Here is a 19,085-nt window from a genome sequence, read left to right as displayed (position 1 = left end):
TGGCAAAGCAAAGCTCCTGGAAAGTTAAAGGAGCATAGGTTGTTAACTATACAGTCTTCAACATCTAGCTCAGTGGGCATTCAATAAATATTTGCTGAGTGAATTAATTATGAATGAATAATTCAATGATTTGTTAGAAAGGATGATGGTCTTGCCTAGCTACCACTGATTCCCTTTGAGGATGCTGGGTCATCTTCTGGAGAAGCTGGATGGATAATCAAAAGAACAATGGCAGCCTTGACACATCACCTAGTGTGACTAGAAAATAACAGAACTAAGGCAAGAAATTAAATAAAGTTCAAGAGGAAAAAAAAAACCTCAAGTTTCTATAAAAGATTAGAAAGTGATGGACAATGACAACTGTTTCACTTTAAAACATTCCATTCCTTAAAGAAGCAAGATAAAGCCATTTTCTAGTACAAATAACTGATGGAGAACTGTTGCATTTACATTAAGTTCAGTTATGGGGAAAAAAAAAGTTGTACCTGGAGGACTGGAGTATCTGAGCATGGCATTCTGTGTCTTGACCTCTCCAGCTGAGTTTCTGGCCATACACTGATATTCACCTTGGTCTGACTCACGAGTGTTTCGGATCATGAGTGTCCCATCATCAAACAAGTTAAATCGAGAATCATCTTCCAAATCCAACGAGTGGCTAGAAATACACATTTTATATACATATTATTTAACTCCAATCATATTGAAAACACCTAACCAAAAATGAAAATATAAGACCTTATAAATATGTTTCATGTATATCAACATGTTGACTTTTTAAATTGTCTTAATAATTCAGATCATTTTAATTTAAATCCTAATTGTCGCTTCCTATTTCTGAGATTGTATACTAAACACGGGTTTCAAGTCAAGACATGATAGAAAGGAAGGAGGTTTAAATGTCCTACTTTCCAAGGCAGCATGAATTTAAACACTGAAGCCATCTCTCTAATATGAAGCTAGATGCTGAATATTCCTGTTACAGACTGCCACAACTACTCAGTGCCAGTAACATGCAGTGAACATCAGAAAACATATTTTTTTAAAGTGCACAAATTCAAAAGTCTTATTTAGTATTAAACTAATTATTTTAAACACAATTCTAAAATCATCTAACCTTGAACCCAATTAGGTCTACTTACAAAGTAGCACGCCAGCAATAATGGAATTGCGCCTTTTCCAAAGATGATTTAATTTCCTTTAAGTTTGTTCTAGGAGCTACTGAGCTGGTAAACACGTGGAGATTTAGGCAGTGTCACACTCAGAGAGCACAGAAACTCTGTACCTCTTCCCACGTACCTTGCCATATGTATCTCTTCCATCTGGCTGTTCCTCAATTATATCCTTTTATAATAAACTATAATTTAACTCTTCCCAATTCCTTGGAATAATAAGACAGACACAGCGCCTTCCTTCAAGGTAGAGTCTTATAAAAAGACAGACTAGTTCCATCTATGTTGTCGCAAATGGCAAGATTTCGTTTCTTTTGATGGCTGCATAGTATCATGCTTAGCGAAATAAGTCAAGCAGAGAAAGACAACTATCATATGATCTCCCTAATATGAGGGAGTGGTGATGCAACATGGGGGCTTAAGTGGGTAGGAGAAGAATCCATGAAACAAGATGGGATAGGGAGGGAGACAAACCATAAGTGACTCTTAATCTCACGAAACAAACTGTGGGTTGCTGGGGGGAGGGGGTTGGGAAAAGGGGGGTAGGGTTATGGACATTGGGGAGGGTATGTGCTTTGGGGTAAATTGGAAGGGGAGATGAACCATGAGAGACTATGGACTCTGAAAAACAATCTGAGGGGTTTGAAGTGGTGGGGGGGGTGGGAGGTTGGGGTACCAGGTGGTGGGTATTATAGAGGGCACAGCTTGCATGGAGCACTGGGTGTGGTGAAAAAATAATGAATACTGTTTTTCTGAAAATAAATAAATTGGAAAAAAAAAAAAAAAGACAGACTAGTAACAACAAGGCACTTGTCTCAGCCTCCATATGGATGGAGAACTCAGACAAAAGGAAAAGGAGGGAAACAGGAAGAGGAGAAAAATAGTTGTATACAGACATTACACACTGAGAAATAAAGCAAATGCAGAAAAAAATTGTCCTAAAATTGACTCCTAAAATATCAAAAGTTGCTAAATGTGTACATGATATCTATCTTCTGGCTAGACAATGCAATAGAATTCACCAGTTTTCATTATTTAAAATGATTTAAAACCAACAGCAGCAAACCACACCCATAAATGGAAAATGCACCATTCTTTTTCTGGTTATTCTTCCCTTTCTTCTTATCTTCTTCACTATGCTGTTAAAAGGTGTTTGTGCATGAGTCATGATGTTTCTTCAAAAATTCAAAGCAAGTCTTTATGATTCAATATACATATCACATTGTCAATTTGATGCAAAATATGTAGTAATCATATGTAAAAAACACAAAGATTTGCTTAACTAGAATTTATTTAGCTTTTTTCCCCCCTTGAAAATTTTCCAACAAACATATTTGATTTATTAGACACAATTCACTGCAGCAAACATTTATTAAGTGCTTTCTAAGAATTAGACCCTACATCTAGGCACTAGAAATATAAAAATAAATAAACTATCTTCCATGCCCATAAATTTAAAATATCTACCACATAAGAAGGCATGTAGTGAAAAACTATAAGTAGAAGATAATTATAAGTCTTGTTTATAATCCACTGTAAATATTGTCCTAATATTTGCCACAGTTTCAATTTCTTTTTAAATGGCCAAAATTCCCACAGCCTAGAACCTCAACATTAAGAAAAGCATGGCTGGTAAATAAACTTCTTTCGTGGTGTGACTACCTTGATCACCATCTACTGGTACTCGAAGATTATAAATTAAAAGCCAAAGTCATTAGCCGTCCAGTTGTTTGCAATCTTTTCCTCTTACACTCATAGGTAAAACCTTTATTCCAACAAATATGATCTACCCTCTTTCCAGAATTCAATCATAATTGATTTCCATCCTGTGCCTTTACTCATTCTTTCTTCAGTTGGAATGCTTTCCCTCCTCTTTGAATTAAATCACTCATTAAAAATTTATTTTGATAGTTATTTCTAGGTAGTGTAATTACTTTACTCTCCTCCTGAGAAGACTAAAGGATCTCCAAACATCAACAAATGGTTGATTTCTAATTTTATTAAATTATGTTTAAAGAAAGGGGTCTTTATGAAGTTGATTCTTTACTATGAGTTGAGATTTTTATTTCTTTATATGTGATCAATTTTGATAAACATTCCATAGTTACTTGAAACCATAGCATAACTTGGATTTTTATGTGTGGATATATGTGTTACATACAATACCAGCCTTCCTATGTTGTTCTTGTTAATTATGTTATTCTTATGTTATTCCTATGTTGTTCTTATTCTTTCTAAGAGAAGAGTACTGTCATTTCTCCCTATAACTGACTTTCTGCCAATTAATCCTGGTAATCCTCTTAACTTTGTTTTATTTTTAAACAGCTATTTTGTTAAGTATAGAGAGATTTGTGAATCTTATCTCCAGGTAAATTGTTGCTGATCACTTATGATTTAATGATATGTAATTATACTTTTTTTCAAATTTAGTTTGGTTGATATTAATCTGGATATAGCACCTTTATTTTGTTTAGACAACTATGCTATTATATGTTTACCCATCCAGCTTCCACCTCCCCATATTATGTTTTAAATAAACATATTTAGCACACAGCTGAATTTTTTAATTCAATCTATAGTGTCTTTCAAAAGGCTATTTAAATTTGTACATTCATCATGTTTATTAATGTATTTAAGCTTATTTCTGATGAGATATTTTGTTCATTTTCTGTCCTTTCCCTTTCCTTTACTTCAATTTTATCTCTCCTTTCCTTTTGTTCATTGGTCCAATTTTCCTTAATCATACTTTCCCTTCTCTTGGTATGAAAGTTGTATTCTCTTCCTTATCTTAGTATTTTGCCATAATTTTTAATAGGCCTTCTTAATGTCTCAAAATCCAGTCAATATCATTGTATAGTTCAAAAATGAGACATGGGAAATTATCTATTTATGTCATCTCTCCTTACAGTATTTTTATTAGTGTCATCTAACATTTTACTTCTCCCTTCCTTTAGAATTGGTCAATACTTTAACAATCTCAGTTTATTCCTATTTATCAACATGTTTAAAAATACTCTGTTTTCACCTTTGGTTCTTGCATATCTTCCTTATTTATAATACTTTTAGCAAATATCCCTAAGTAAGGCTCAACTCTTTTAAAGTGTCTTTATTGTACTTCTCAGATAATTTAGCTGAATCTAAAACTGAAGGAAACTAGATTCTTTCTCTTTAACAAGCTAAATACATGCCATTACCTTCTGTGTGTAAAGTCAACTGTCAGTGTAATTGCTGTGCACTTGAGGGTAATCTGCAAATTATCTTGGAATGAAAGATTTTATCTCATTCAATGTTCTGATCATAATTCACCAGATACAGATTTCTTTTTTAAGTCCTAGTTGGGAATCAGTACAATTCATAATCTGAAATTTCATGATTTTTTTCATTTCTGGAAAAGTTCTCATTGTTACTTCTCTAAACATTGACTCCAGCTCATTATTTCTAACTTCTGTTTCTGGAATTCCTAGTGGAGATGTCCTGGACCTTTGGATTAGTTTCCATGTTTCTTACCCTGACAGATAATTTACTCCAACAGACATACCCCCTAATTCTCTAATTCCACATTTGCTTATGTCTAATCAGTTCTTAACCCAATGTTCTATGGACCCTAAAGTCAGGATACAGGTTATCTTCAGGGGAGGAAAGCAGGAGAATGTTAAGGAAAAAACACCTAGGTAGCTTCTAATGAATTGGTAGTATTTTCTTTTCTTGGCCTAGTTTATGTTAAACAGATGTTTGTTTCAAATTATCTGCTGTACTATACATTACATTTCATATACTTTCAGCATATATATTATCTTTTTATTAAAAAATCCTTGATGACAAATAATCAGCAAGATTTGTTAATGTTAAACATTTTTTGGTATGAATTCTTCCTTTTCATTTCTATTTTTTTCTATACGAAATGGCTAATATTATAACAGAAATTTCTACCTAACGTTCACCTTTCCTTCATCTTATTCCTTTTTTTTTCAATTTCTTTGTTTCTTTTAAAATGCATCTTAGCTTCTTTAGCCACCATATTTCAAACTCTTATGTCATACATCAGGCAATATGATTTTTTATTTGTTCCTTTCTGAATACTAGTCAGTACCGTTGTAATCTTGAACACATAATGACTGAATTTAAACTGTAAGAGGGCAGAGCAAGCAGTTTGAAGGCATTACAAGAAGCAATTTCTATTTCTCAAGTACCCTTGAATAATCTCCAGATGGAAATAAATTGAAGTTTTCTATCAACTGATGTCTTTCTCCTGGGCCAGATTCCAGATTTAATAGCATTCATAATTGCCTTCTTTCCAAGCTATTTTTAACCTATACTTATTAGATTTTTGCTTGAATTAACAACACATTTTACAAACATGTCTGGGGTTTTTTTTACTACAATTACAAATACAAATTATATACAAAAACGCATAAAATAGATCAGAATATTTATAAATAAAAGCATAAAAATTTAGAGTTGATTACACACATGATAGAAAACAACCAATGAAATTTTGTGGAGGCATAGAAAAGACACATGCAAACCATGCTAGTTACCAATAATACAATTAATGATAATATAATTGTCCAAGTACTATCATTGAATTGTATTAAGTATATGATTCATTCTATGTATCTATTTCACATTATTTTCCCACTCTAAAATTTTAACTTTTTATAAGTTTGTTATTATTATTCAACTGTATATTCAGTCTTTTAGACTCATAGAAACCATGTTTTATCAAATAATGCAATAAGAATAAAATAAGTGACTAGTATTTTAAATATAAATAGTCTTGAAATATTTTTTATTCCCAATTCACTTATGTAATGTTCTACTGACTTACTATGTCAAATTTGCAACATCAGATGTAAAATACCAGTTTGAAACTAAAATAATTAAGGTGAGGTTAAGTCTAATTATGTTCAGATTTTAAAACATACTAGTTATTATCCCAATATCTCCATCTAGAAATAATGCAAAATTCCTTTACTCAATTTCACAATCATTGATATCTGGAAATATAGAATTTTAAGTAGTCTTCCAGATACTTTGGACAAGTCAAAAGATGACAGTTAAAAGGCATTTTTATGAAATATCAAGAAACACTGATAATTTGGGAATTAACACATGTCTATGCTCAGTATTTACTTGTTATGTATCCAAATAATCTTCGGTTTAGGATTTCCTTCAGCCCGGCAAGTAAAGTAGACAGTATTCCCTGATGTTACCTCCACATCTCGGGGCTCAAAAGTAATTCGAGGACTCTCTGTAACAGAAGAATTATTGGTATACTTTTAAAGACACAATTACAGTACTCTAAAATATTATTGACAAAGGACTACAGATAATTTTAATTTCCTTCTACATTAAAGTTTTACAAATTATACTGCATCTACCCCGTAATGTACCAGTTTTGATGTTAGACATATATTTCACAAAACTTTAGAAGTTTGAAAGATTTACTGCATAAAGGAATTTCCAATGAGGTAAATTAAATAAATTTCCCTATGCTTTTATTTCTAGTAGTCCAATACAGCCATATTTATGGAAGGAGTTTGAGTTTATGGGTCAATATTTCAAGCTAAGTACTTCAGTTGAGCTTGCAATTTTGCAGGCATTTCTCTAGACAATTAGCATCTAACTACCCACTTTATACAATTTATAAGAATTTGTATGTCTAGACCTCAAACCTGGTTGAACAACATTACTTATTAATATAAATTAGTGTTTCCATTCTCAGATAATAATTAGTGATGAACATGGAAACATTTAAATAATTTTAATAAGTGATTGGTATTTAATGAACCAGACAATATTATTGAATTTAAATTATAGAGAACAGTTTAAAAAAGGGAACTTTGCCTTTCTACAACAAATTTAACATAATTTTTTAAACCTTTCTAAATGATAAAGCTCTTTCTTTTTAAGTGGATCATTTGAGACTTCCAATCATTAATAAATAACCAGATCTGACATGTCTGGAGAATGTTACATTCATCTCTATTAATCTTAACCACTACAACAAAAGTCCATATAACCAATATCCTGGCCTTATCCTTTTTAGAAAAATGGTATGATTCATTTACATATATTTATTTTAAAAAAGAATTCAACATTACAGTGTGTCAGGCGTAGTGCTAAGTAGGTGATGAAATAATGAACAAAACAAATTCTCTGTACTCATGAGCTTATAGTTTTGTTAAAGCAATTGAAAGTAAAACAAACACAAACATGTATGATAATATGTTGCTATAAGTGCTAAGAAAAATAAATGATGATTTGATAGATTATGAAAAGGGACCTGACTCAGAGTGTGTGGGATAGGGAAAAGGTGAGTAGAGAGCAAAATTAAATAAAGCTTTTCCAAGTAACCGATCTTTAAGAAGAGGGCTCTTAAAAGAAGGGAGGCAAGAAGAATATTGTAGGCAGAGTAAATAATGTATAGAGAGTCTTGGTTGAAAAAAAGCTTAAGAACTTCTAGGAACTGAAAGAACATCATAATGACTAAACATCACTGACAGATTCGGAGGCAGAATGAATCAAGGTTACAGAGTAGCCAAGGGCCACAACATATAGGAAGTGTGGTCTTGTTAAGGATCTGGCGTTTCATTTGAAGGTATGGGAAGCTATAAAAGAGCACAGAAGAATTATATCATCAGATCTGTGTTTTAGAAGATCTCCCCAAATATAATAGATTGGAGAGGGAAGAAAATGAAAGCTGGGACAGCAGTTAAGATGTTCTAAATTCCCAGCATACGTGACTAGGATATAAACTCTGAGTTGATGTTATGGACAAATTTGAGATTTATTTATAAATAAAGACAAGTCACTTTTCTTCTCAGTCTGGATAGAATTAAACTATACTGGCTTCCAGTGAATGGGGCATTAGAAAGCAATTTCTGCTATAAGCTATCGCCCTAATATATTTTCAAGGAGCCCAATTATCACACATATGCATGCATATGTATGTATATTCATTTATATTTAAAGCTATATATAAAATAGATTAGATAGATACACAGGTAGATATTTATTTATATTAAAAGCTTCAAGGGAGAACTGATAAATTCTCTCTTTTTTTTTTTTTTGAAGAGTTGGTTCATTTATTTGACAGAGAGAGAGAGAGAGCACAAGGTGAAGGAACAGCAGGCAGAGAGGGAGAAGCAGACTCCCCGCTGAGGAGGGAGCAGGACACAAGGCTCAATCTTAGGACCCTGGAATCATGACCCGAGCTATGCAGATGCCTAACCAACTGAGCCACCCAAACACATCGAGAACCAAATAATTTCTAAGAAACTATACTTGGATCTTTAATTAAAGTCTGATAGAATTATTAAAGTGGTCAGAATAAGAACTATGCTTACCAAATCCAGAGTTTGCTTTACTATTATGAATATTAAAAATCATTTGATCTAAAGTTGAAAAAACCTCAATTATTGATTTATTAACACTTAAGTAATACTGGTTTAAGGGGAAACTTTAATGCTGGTCAGAGTGTCCTGTGACCTTGTTGAAAAATAATTTTCCTTAATATTTCTCCTTTGAAATTTGAAAGTTGGATTAAATGATGCTCAAGGACCATCTCAGCTCTGTTTATGGATGATAAAAACTTCATTTTTCAAGGCCATTGACCATACTTTTAACTAAATCCCTTGATAACATTTTCTGATATTATGTTCTTCCAAATGCAACATCATATAGAAAACCTTTATAGAAAGGGGGCAAACAAAAGACATTTCCATTTTACACACAGAGAGAAAAGTGCATACCACAGTTGAACTCCTCTACTGTTAACGAAGCGATGGAGCGTCCCTGGAGCCTTCTGGGATATTCACATGTAGCAGCAGCCTGAGTTTGGCCATTTCGGGCATAGCCTTGCATAAGTTCCCCCAGCCACATTAAATCACAGTCACAAACTAGAGCATTGGAATCCAGACGCCTAGCATGCAGGTAAGAATTACAACTGTTGAAATTTTAGTAACTATTAAATCAGATGTCACAACAAGTGTGCTAAATAAAAGACAACTGTCTTTTGATAGTATTCAGTCAAGAATCACAACACCCAAATTACTCACTTGGACTATTCACTGCTCAGTGGGCAGTTTCAAAGGGAAAGAAAAGCATAAGGTAAATTCAAATACAAATCTTTCTATTTGAAAATAGAGTAATATGTCACTTGTATTTGCATAATCCCTTTCACTTAAAGATCCAAAAGCACTTTTTAGAAAACACTTCATTAATTTTTTCAGTACTCTTGGAAGGAATGTGGTTGTCATGAGTTAGAAATGATATGTTTCAGATGGGATACCCCTATCAGGTGTAACACACAGCTCCTGGGGCGATGGGGCACATGTGATTCACACAGGTTTCTCGGACTCCCAGGTGTTACCTGTGAAGTGACATTCTCCCAGTAGTTGAGAGACTTCAGTGTGGAAGATAGAGTTTATCGGGGGTATGTGTAGTTTATTTACTAGCCCTCAGTTACTTTCCTTTATTCTGATATTCATGTGTAAATTACAGCCTGGACAGTCATGGTTTGAGGATTTGGAATAACTAGGTACAAGTGCTCGCCATCTCAGACTGAACAAGATCTCACGAACCCTGGAAGAGTTTGCTCAAATCATCTGTATGTCAGCTTACCATGACCGTAAGTGATCAGTGTATCATCTATGAAAAGAGACACTTCATCAACATAACATACTAACAACATTATCTTATGTTTAGCTTAAAACATTTGAAATATATATAGCACATGCGTATAAGATGCATACTGGCACATCACTGTGAGAAGGGTCTCCCTCTGCTTCTTTATGAGTATTTATCTCTCTGTGGGTGTTCCAGCAATGCAGTGAATGCAGTTTCATTAAAACGTAAGAAGTTAGAACAAAACAACAAAAAAAAGCTCCTACTAAAATTTAACAAGAAAGTATAATAGAAAGGGATTAGAAAAACAAACAGGAGATTTAGCATTTCAAGACTTTCTGAGAGCCTGAGAAGTCAAGTATGATACTGAGATAGAAATGTATATAAAAAAGAAACATTTAATGGGAATTATAATTGCAAATATACAAAGACAGTGACTCTAACCACAAGTGATAAGTTCAACAAAAGAGAATGAAGCAAGTAAAACAAACAAACAAACAAAATATATATATATATATATATATTCCTACTGCTACTAAAATAAAGCATCCTATGACCTAGTTACAAAATGCCTTGACATTTTTCAGTTTCCAGATATGACTTAAAAATAAGAATGTTAAAACAACAATGAGATAATACTACGCATTTGTTAGAATGGCCAAATCCAGGACATTGATGACACTAAATGCTGGTGAGGGTGTGCAACAACAGAGCTCCCATTCACTGCTGCTGGGGCTAAAAAATGGTATGGCCACTTTGAAAGACAATCTGGCAATTTCTTATAAAACGAAACGTACATTAACCATGCCATCCAGCAATCACGCTCTTTGGAATTTACCCAAAGGAAGTGTAAACAATGTCCCCTCAAAAAACTACACATGGATGTTTAAAGCAGCTTTATTTATAATTGCCAAAATTTGGAAGCCAACAAATGTCCTTCAGTAGTGAATGGATAAAGAAACTGGTTCATCTAGACAATGGAATATTATTCAACACTAAAAAGAAATTAGCTAGTAAGCCATGAAAAGACATGGGAGAATCTTAAATGCCTATGACTAAATAAAAGAAGGTAATCTGCAAAGGCTGCCTACTGTATAATTCCAACGGTATGATATTCGAGACAAGACAAAACTATGGAGATGGTAAAATGTCTAGTGCCAGAGGTTCGGGAAGGAGAGGATGAAAAGGTGGGACACAGAGGACTTTAAAGGCAGTGAAAATAGTCCGTGTGACATTATAGTGATGATATATGTTCTTATACATTCATCTAAACCCATGCCAAGTACAATAAACACGAGTGAACCCTAAGATAAAAAACGGACTTTGAGTGATTGTGGGATATAAATTGCAACAAATGTAACACTCCAGTGGCGGGTGATGGAGGGGGAGGCTCTTTAGGAAGAAAGGGTGTGTGGGACGTCTCAGTACTTTCTGCAAACCTAAAACTCTTCTAAGAGATCAGGTCTTTTATAACAACAAAACAAGAATCGATGCACTAATCCAAATAGCTGTGGTGCAACCCATTCTGAGAAGTGAGGAAATTTTGACAGAAAAGGAGAATCTTCAAGCAGATGTGGTTCTGACACAGAGAGCACAGCCTGAGGAGAAAAGACAGTCAAGCAGTGTCTACTGTGAGAATTGCAATGAAAGTAGAGAGTATACACTTGACCAAATGGACTGGGGCTAGGTGAATGGTCCTCCTGATGAATTATGATCCTTGAAACGCAATGATTCCAAGCGTTATTTCCAGGCACCAATTAAACACAAATTTATTTCCCCCAGTGTTCTGATTTCCTCGCCTATTGACCTGGACCTGGACGCATTACACCAGAAAGACACCAGCAACAGCATGACCTCCAAGACAGCTGAGAGATACACTTTTGTGCTTTTTTCCACTCCGTGCCCTACAAATAGCTCTGAGAAGAGGACTTGTGACTTTTACCTGATAACTGGGACTTACTGAGGGAAAAAAACAATAATCCCAAATCCATCAATAAAGCAGAAGTCTACCCAGAGAAAGGGGTGAAGAGACATATCAGGGTAAAAGCGAGTGATTCACACAGGCAGAGAGAAAAGCGAGGCAGTTGGAGGCTCAGACAGGATTGGGAGGTTTACTCCAAATTTTTTAGTGTAGGAAGAAATGAACTCTATCAGTAACCATATCTGCGACAAGGGAAAACTTCTGAGGCCTGGCCAGAGGAGTTAGACTTTCTTTGGAACTTCTTACATCTCTTTTTAAATAAAAGTTAAAGGAAAAGAAGTCTTGGGAGTCTTTAGATTTGACCAGCGAGGAAATTACTGAGAACCAAGGAAAACTTCTGTCTTCAATATTCCTTTTGAATGTCACTTCTGAGAGAATACATGAAAGCTTAGTCGACTGTCTGCGTCCTCTATCACTCTGCAGTTAACAAAACCATTTTCTCCCTTACACGCTAGAATTGCAATGATCTTTCAGGGCCAAAGGAGACAAAGGCAAATCATTGCTTAGGATTTATTTATTGGGGGGAAAATCACAAGGTTTCTATTTCTGTGCACTTGCTTTCACTTACAGTCTCTTTAATGAATCCAGATGAGAAAAGCTCCCAGCCGGGATTTTAGATAATCTGTTGTTATGCAAAAACCTGAAAAACAAAGGCAACTTTGAATCACAACACGGCAATGATGCTTTGGGAGAGCTTTTCTTTTTCTTTTCTTTTCTTTCTTTCTTTCTTTCTTTCTTTTTTTTTTTTAATGAATTGTGGATCCAAATACATTTTTAAAAGTATTTCAGTGAGAAAGGGCAAATACAAAACAGTGTCATTTATGCAAGCACGTTTTTAAAGATTTACATGTATATACTTTCTGACCCATGGTTTTTTTGAATTTCTTGTTTTATTTAGTTAGAGATTACAAATGCTGAGGAGAAAAATCACAGAAATAAGTCTTTAAACACATAGGAAATCAAGGTAGAGAATGTATTCATCAAAAAGAATGGCACAATGATGTGTGACTGCAGCAGCCTGCAAGAGAGCCATGATTAACTGGATCCTGTGGATGGCAATCCTTTGTCCACTTTCACTTACAGGCCACCAGCAGTCTTGCTAAATGACAGTTCCATTTGGTGCTGCTGTGGTTCCTGGCTCAGCCAACCATTTGCCTGTTCCCTTTCAAATTCATGCCCATGTCCGTGCTCCAGGCAGATCAGAGAGAAGCACATTCCCAGGCTCTGTTGCCAATGGCACTCTGAGGCCCAGGGCCATAGTATTTCTATCCTTCCTTCCACCTGGTCGGTTCTGCACCGGTGTGGGTTCCCTGAACACTGCCCTGGCCATACCACTTCTTCCCACTGTGAGGAGAGAAACTGTGACTAGGAAATCACCAGCGATGCTTCATTTACCCACTAGCACTGCTGAAAATATATTCAACAGAGAGCACATGTTTGAAGAGAGGACGAAACAGTAGTCTGCAAAACAGAGGAAAGCTCCATGCCACTGATTTCTAGGGACTGTGGGAAATGAGCACAAATAATCAAATAATGTGTAGAAAATGTTAACAGCTACAACCAGCCTCACTCTGAGTCCAATTCCATGGCCAGTGCCCATCTCAAAATTAAATAAGATTATCTGACCATGTTTTCCTAGCAATGTATGGTTTTTGTTTAATTTTAACTATTTTTTCAATTAGGGATTAAGGTAACGAGGTGTCCTCAGGAGTCAAAATATTTTTATGACTTTGGAATTTCATACACTTCTGAGTAGATATAATTTTTTTCTGGTCCTTACTATTTTAGTTCTTTATACCCATTTTCTCCTGCCCCACCTAATTCACCAAACTCAGAAGCAATGACAAGAGACGAAACAGTGAACAGTTAGTTAGGTTAAGATGGGCGTACAGACAGAAGTCACACAGTAATTGTCTTTCCCCAAAAGCCCTAACCCATATCCATATCTCAGGAGATATTGGAATAGAATTTAATAATGGAGAAGTAGCTTGTAGTACATTGCAGCTGAACCCTGGGGAAAGCCACATAATTTGGACAACTATTCATGTGTTTTTTTGTAGGACTATAAACTTACTTCACTATTTAAAACTAGTAGAGCCCAGTGTGATAACAACAGTAAAAATGATGTTGATTGTTCTCTTAAGATATTTCTTTTAAAAATTTTATTTATTTATTTGACAAAAAGAGAGAGCATACAAGCAGGGGGAGTAGCAGGCAGAGGGAGAGGGAGAAGCAAGCTCCTTGCTAAGCAGGGACATGGGGCTCCATCCCAGGACCCTGAGAGCATGACCTTAGCCAAAGGCAGAGGCTTAATTAACTGATCCACCCAGGTGCCTCTCTCTTATCATATTTAAAAGGCTGGAAATTGCATCAATAATCAGAGATTGAAAGATGTTATTTATTTTCCAAGCCAAGTAGACCAGAATTGTTTAACAGGCAGAACAAGTCAAGAAAAAAAAAAATAATAATAATATTTTCATCATCACAGATTTTGAAACAAGGTATGTAAATGTTGAAAAATTATTATCAAAAATTTTCCTTCATTTGATATAGTGACAAAATGTCCAAATTAATGTTATTTCAACATTAGTTTCTGTCATACATATTATTAGGGTTCCCAAATCAGATATTATTGCTACTTGTTATATCTATAACTATTTGTTTTCAAGTAGATTAATATCTCTAAACCTTAGTTCCTTTGTCTATAAAATGAGTTTATTATTATAATAATTATTATTATTCATCTCCTAGATTACTATGTCAGTGACAGCACCAAAATAGTAGTCGTATTTCAGTGGTACTATTCAGCAGGGGTGCAAAACTGCATGCCTATGCTTTCTTTTTCCTCTTTCTTCTTTCCAACTTCTGTGAAGTTAATCTTCAAAATGCTTCTGCTATTTGTTGAGTTGTACTTGTAGAAATATCACTTTGATTGTTTTGCCCCCAATAAGACTTAAAAAGAATCTCTTCCTGTATTGGAAATTTCATATAATAATTTTTTGCTGCTAATTTTTTTTTACCAAAGATATTTGGTTAAAAAGAAAATTAACAGTATCCATTGCACTGAAATTGATGCAAAGTCTGATCTCTTTCTTGTGACAGAAATATACACATTATCAAACAAACCAAGCCATGAATGGGTTTTTTTCAACATTAATGTTCTGAGGAGAGAAAAGTATATCTTCTGCCTGGAATTTAGGTTAGCATCTCAAGACATCACCACTGGAAATCCAAGAGACTTCTAAGGTGTAGAGAAAACCATATTCAGATCCTATACTTAGAGAAAGCTGTTGAAAGAGCCTTTGCTGTAGTGAGGTACATGCGTGATAAAGAAGATATCTCTGGGCTGGTTGATTCAATGCCAGTCCCTGCTGCTCCATAAAGCATCCCGTGTGATGTTGTTTCAAACTGGTATTCTTTCCAAACCAATAAAACGAAATGTATTTTAGTTACCATGAATGTTCTTTATGGCTACAGAATACCAGCATTTCCTTTCCTTGGTATATTTTTCCTATTTTTTAAAGAGAGATTCATTAAAGCTTCTAAAAGAAAAACCATGCAATATAGAAGCTATATATAGTTTGCCGAGGTCAGTGTGCATATGAAATAAATACAGGGATCCAGCCTTATGAAGAACGTCTACAGCCTCACCACTTTGCAATTGGCAAGTGGCACTGGGGAGAAATAGCACAGTTATCAGGTTCTTCAATACCAACCACAAATTATTACACAAAAAGTCATATTTTTATATACTTTGACAAGCATTACTGCAATTTTCTGCCTGTGCATCAAGCTCTAAATTAACAGCTTGAATATTTCAACCTATGTGCCTTCACTAAAGTGTAAAGATTCTTCTGCTTGGTGACATAATAATAATTAGTTTATGACTGTTTAAGAGTAAGGCTTATTGGTAGGGAAAATTTTAAGTTTGGTAAAGGACCAGGATTTTCAAACTAACTCCTCTCTTTATAGGAAAGATGAAGATGCATGTCTTCACTTGCCTGTATTGGCATCTTGCACCCAGGGAAAAGAACATTCCACACAAGTGGTAGAGGTTGGTATTTATGAATGCAACACATGGGGACGTTTATCAAAGCCTGTAAGTAAAGAACTATCCTAAATATTGTTACTACCACTGCTGAATGCACATTACTTGAGGATGTGTGGTTACAGACAAAGTCATGCTGAATTTGTATAGATTGAGAATTACCTTAACAAAATAATTTAATTTTAATATTTAAAATATTATCTCAACAAACACACTTCAAGGTTATAGGGAGAAGAATTCTAACTCAAAAGAGTGAATGAGACATGCAAATTTGCCCCATTCTCTTTTAGAACTCAACTAAAATAATAGCTCAGATGGTCAATACAACAAATAAACCTATAACACTCTAAAGGACAGGATGCAGAAGGTTATCAACAGATAAGAGATTTCAGTGAACTCTGGAAAATACAAAATGCATGGAAGAAGGTTGGAAAATGAAACAGAAAAAGCAGAATCCCAGGGAATATATGAAGCAGGAACAATCTGATTGCTTGGGACCCAAGACACCAAACAGAGTAGAGGGACAGGATGGTAAATGAGATTCACTGAACATGTGGATGGAAAAATGTAATTAATTTGTAGCTGTGGTCAAATGCTAAGAGGAAGAAAATTTATTTATATATTTATATATATATTTCTTATTATTAAATATATTATTTATCAAGTGTTATATTATTCTCACTGAATATATACACATATATATTTCTTATTATTTTTATAGGTTTTTCTCTAAAGAAATTTTAAAAATTGACAAAGAAAAGTAACTAATTTTGTGTGGAGCAGCAACTGAAGAGGAAGCCTTTCCTTTCACATTCTAGTATTTTAGATGGAGAAATCTGCCATTTTCCTACCCAACTGTCCAAACTAAAATTCTCTTTGGAATTTAAAATTTAAAAAATTTTAAAATTCCCTCCCAAATGGGAAATTTTGGAAGAAAACAGACCTACCTACAAGAGAACAGGAGAAACTTAGACCCCCAACCCAATATTTTCAAGTATCAATATCAAGGATCACAAGGCACTGGAGCTTAATCAGGACCATGGCAAAGAAAGACCAAGACAAAACAAAACAAAACAAAACAAAAAAAAAAAAGAAAACAACTCCAGAGGAAGCAGGGGAATTCAAAGAACTAAAAAAAAAGAGAAATATAACAAAAATACATTGTGATTAATATATTCAGAGATCTTTCAAAAATATGTATATAGTTTTTATTTACATAATAGGGAGAAAACTAAAGCCCACTCTGAAAGGTAGGAGGTGCCATCACTATCAACAGGCCTGTGAGGGCTTCAAGATCTCCTTTGGGGAACAGGAATCACCCCTTCCCAGTTTTCAATGGAGGAAAGCAGTGCTTATTTTTATCAGCAAATCTTTCCCCAACATTAAAGTCAGTGGCTCGGGTCTTTTTGAGGTTATTAGTCATTGTGATGCTAAATCTTGAATTTACTGAGGTGGAACTGAAGCCTGATGGAGCAGGAAATGGGTCAAGTTTCCTCCTCCATGACATGCTTTCAGCAAAGCAAGAACACAAATCTAAACAATGAAATTTTATGTATTACAGTTCCTATACTTCAATATGTGAATAAGTTTGGAGTAATGGCATGGAAAAATGGTCAATTAGCTCTTTTTTATCTTTTAATTTTATTAGCCTATTTCATGTATCAGAATCAAAGGGCATCCTTTTCAAAACCTACAGACTCCTAATTACAATTTCTTTTCAGATATATTTTAATTCAAACTGATTCCTGATTAAGTTTAGCTATGTCATTCTGCACTTTTTTCTGTTCATAAAAAAAATCCATATCTTGTGCTAAAATCACAATTAATTTGTTAATATAAGGTATTAAAGGAAATGAAGGGCTAGAGTATTTTCATCTGATAAAAGACAATACAAAAGGAGAGTGTCCAAGTATTCTTTTGGTTTGTCATTGTCTTTAATAAAGTTTTGTTAAACATTCATCTAGAAAAGTACACACAGAATGCTATAAGTATGATGACTTTCCTGAAAGTGAATACAGCTGGGAAAACAGAAAAAGACAAAACTGCCAGGACTCCAGAAGCTCCCTCCTGCTGTTCCTCAACATCTCCTTCTCTCGAAAGGTAACCACTATTTAACTTCGAGCTATTACACATGTTCCTATTTCTGAATTAAAAAAAAAAAAAAAAAAAGTCAAACTATGTAATTTTCAATGTTTGGATTTTTTTGCTAAAAATGTTTGAGATTCATATGTGCTATATATATGAATATACAGCAACTTACTTGTCTTCTTTTGTTGTTGAATGTTTGAGTACCTCTAGGGTGGAGTTGTTATAAGTGATGCTGCCATTAATACTCCAGAACACACTTCTGACGCATATGCACACATGTGCACATCTGTTGTGTCCATAACTAGAAGTGGAACTGATGGATAGGCCATAGAGGATGTGTATGGTAAATTGTGGTAGATTCTGCCATAAGTTTGCGAGTGGTTTTTTACCACCTTCGTGAAGTGTTCATTGCTTTTGCCCTGTTTTTAATTGGGTTATTCGTCTTTTCTCCATTGATTTCAAAGGATAGAATGGTGTACAGTAACTCTATCTTATAGTACAAAGGTACAGACTTTGCTTCGTAGGCTTACAACAAAAAGTCCTGATCTCCTGGGCAGTCAATACATTGTATAAACTGAAAAAGTAAAGCAGAAGCAAAGGAGTCTAAAAAGCCAACACTTACAGTCGCTCTAATTTCAGAAGGTCTCCAAAGGTCTCCGCCTGTAGAGTTTCTATTTGGTTGAAATGAATATACCTGGAAGGCACAAAACAAGTTGGTTATTTCTTGTGCTAGTGAGCAAAATAAAATGTTTGAGGAATTAACATAGCTTCCCTGAAATTCAGTCTGAAGTACTTCAAGTCCCCTCTGTTCTTTACAGTCCTGGGTCTAAAACCTGATGTTCCAATAGGGAACCAAGAGGAAGCACATCCAGAAGCAGTACTCAATGTCACCTCTTCTCTTAGGCAGCACTCTTGAGTAGAAAGATACTACATGGTTAGTGAAGTCATGCTTCCACTCAAAAATTTTTCTAAAGATTTTGTTTATTTTTTTGAGAGAGAGAGAGAGAGAGAGAGCATGTGAGAGAAAAAGAAAGAGAAAGCACAAGCAGGGGCAGAGAAAGAGGGAAAAGCGGGCTCCCCACTGAGCAGGGAGTCCAACTCGGGGCTCTATCCCAGGACCCTGGGATCATGACTTGAACCGAAGGCAGACACTTAACCAACTGAGTCACCC

General features: G+C 34.7%; 1 protein-coding gene across 1 annotated transcript in view; it reads right to left on the bottom strand.

The window, feature by feature from the left end:
* PXDNL (peroxidasin like) overlaps positions 1–19,085 on the bottom strand; it is a 212,552-nt gene that overhangs the window by 145,486 nt on the left and 47,981 nt on the right. The window contains exons 3-7 of the mRNA XM_044245616.1: positions 18,537–18,608; positions 12,347–12,418; positions 8,924–9,093; positions 6,303–6,420; positions 486–655 (exon numbers count right to left, since the gene is read on the bottom strand). Coding sequence (XP_044101551.1) covers positions 486–655; positions 6,303–6,420; positions 8,924–9,093; positions 12,347–12,418; positions 18,537–18,608 — 602 coding nt within the window. The remainder of the gene's footprint in view (positions 1–485; positions 656–6,302; positions 6,421–8,923; positions 9,094–12,346; positions 12,419–18,536; positions 18,609–19,085) is intronic.

This window comes from Neovison vison, chromosome 4, assembly GCF_020171115.1.
Source record: "Neovison vison isolate M4711 chromosome 4, ASM_NN_V1, whole genome shotgun sequence".
NCBI classification, from domain to species: Eukaryota; Metazoa; Chordata; class Mammalia; order Carnivora; family Mustelidae; genus Neogale; species Neogale vison.
This window is presented reverse-complemented; position numbering and strand designations above follow the sequence as displayed.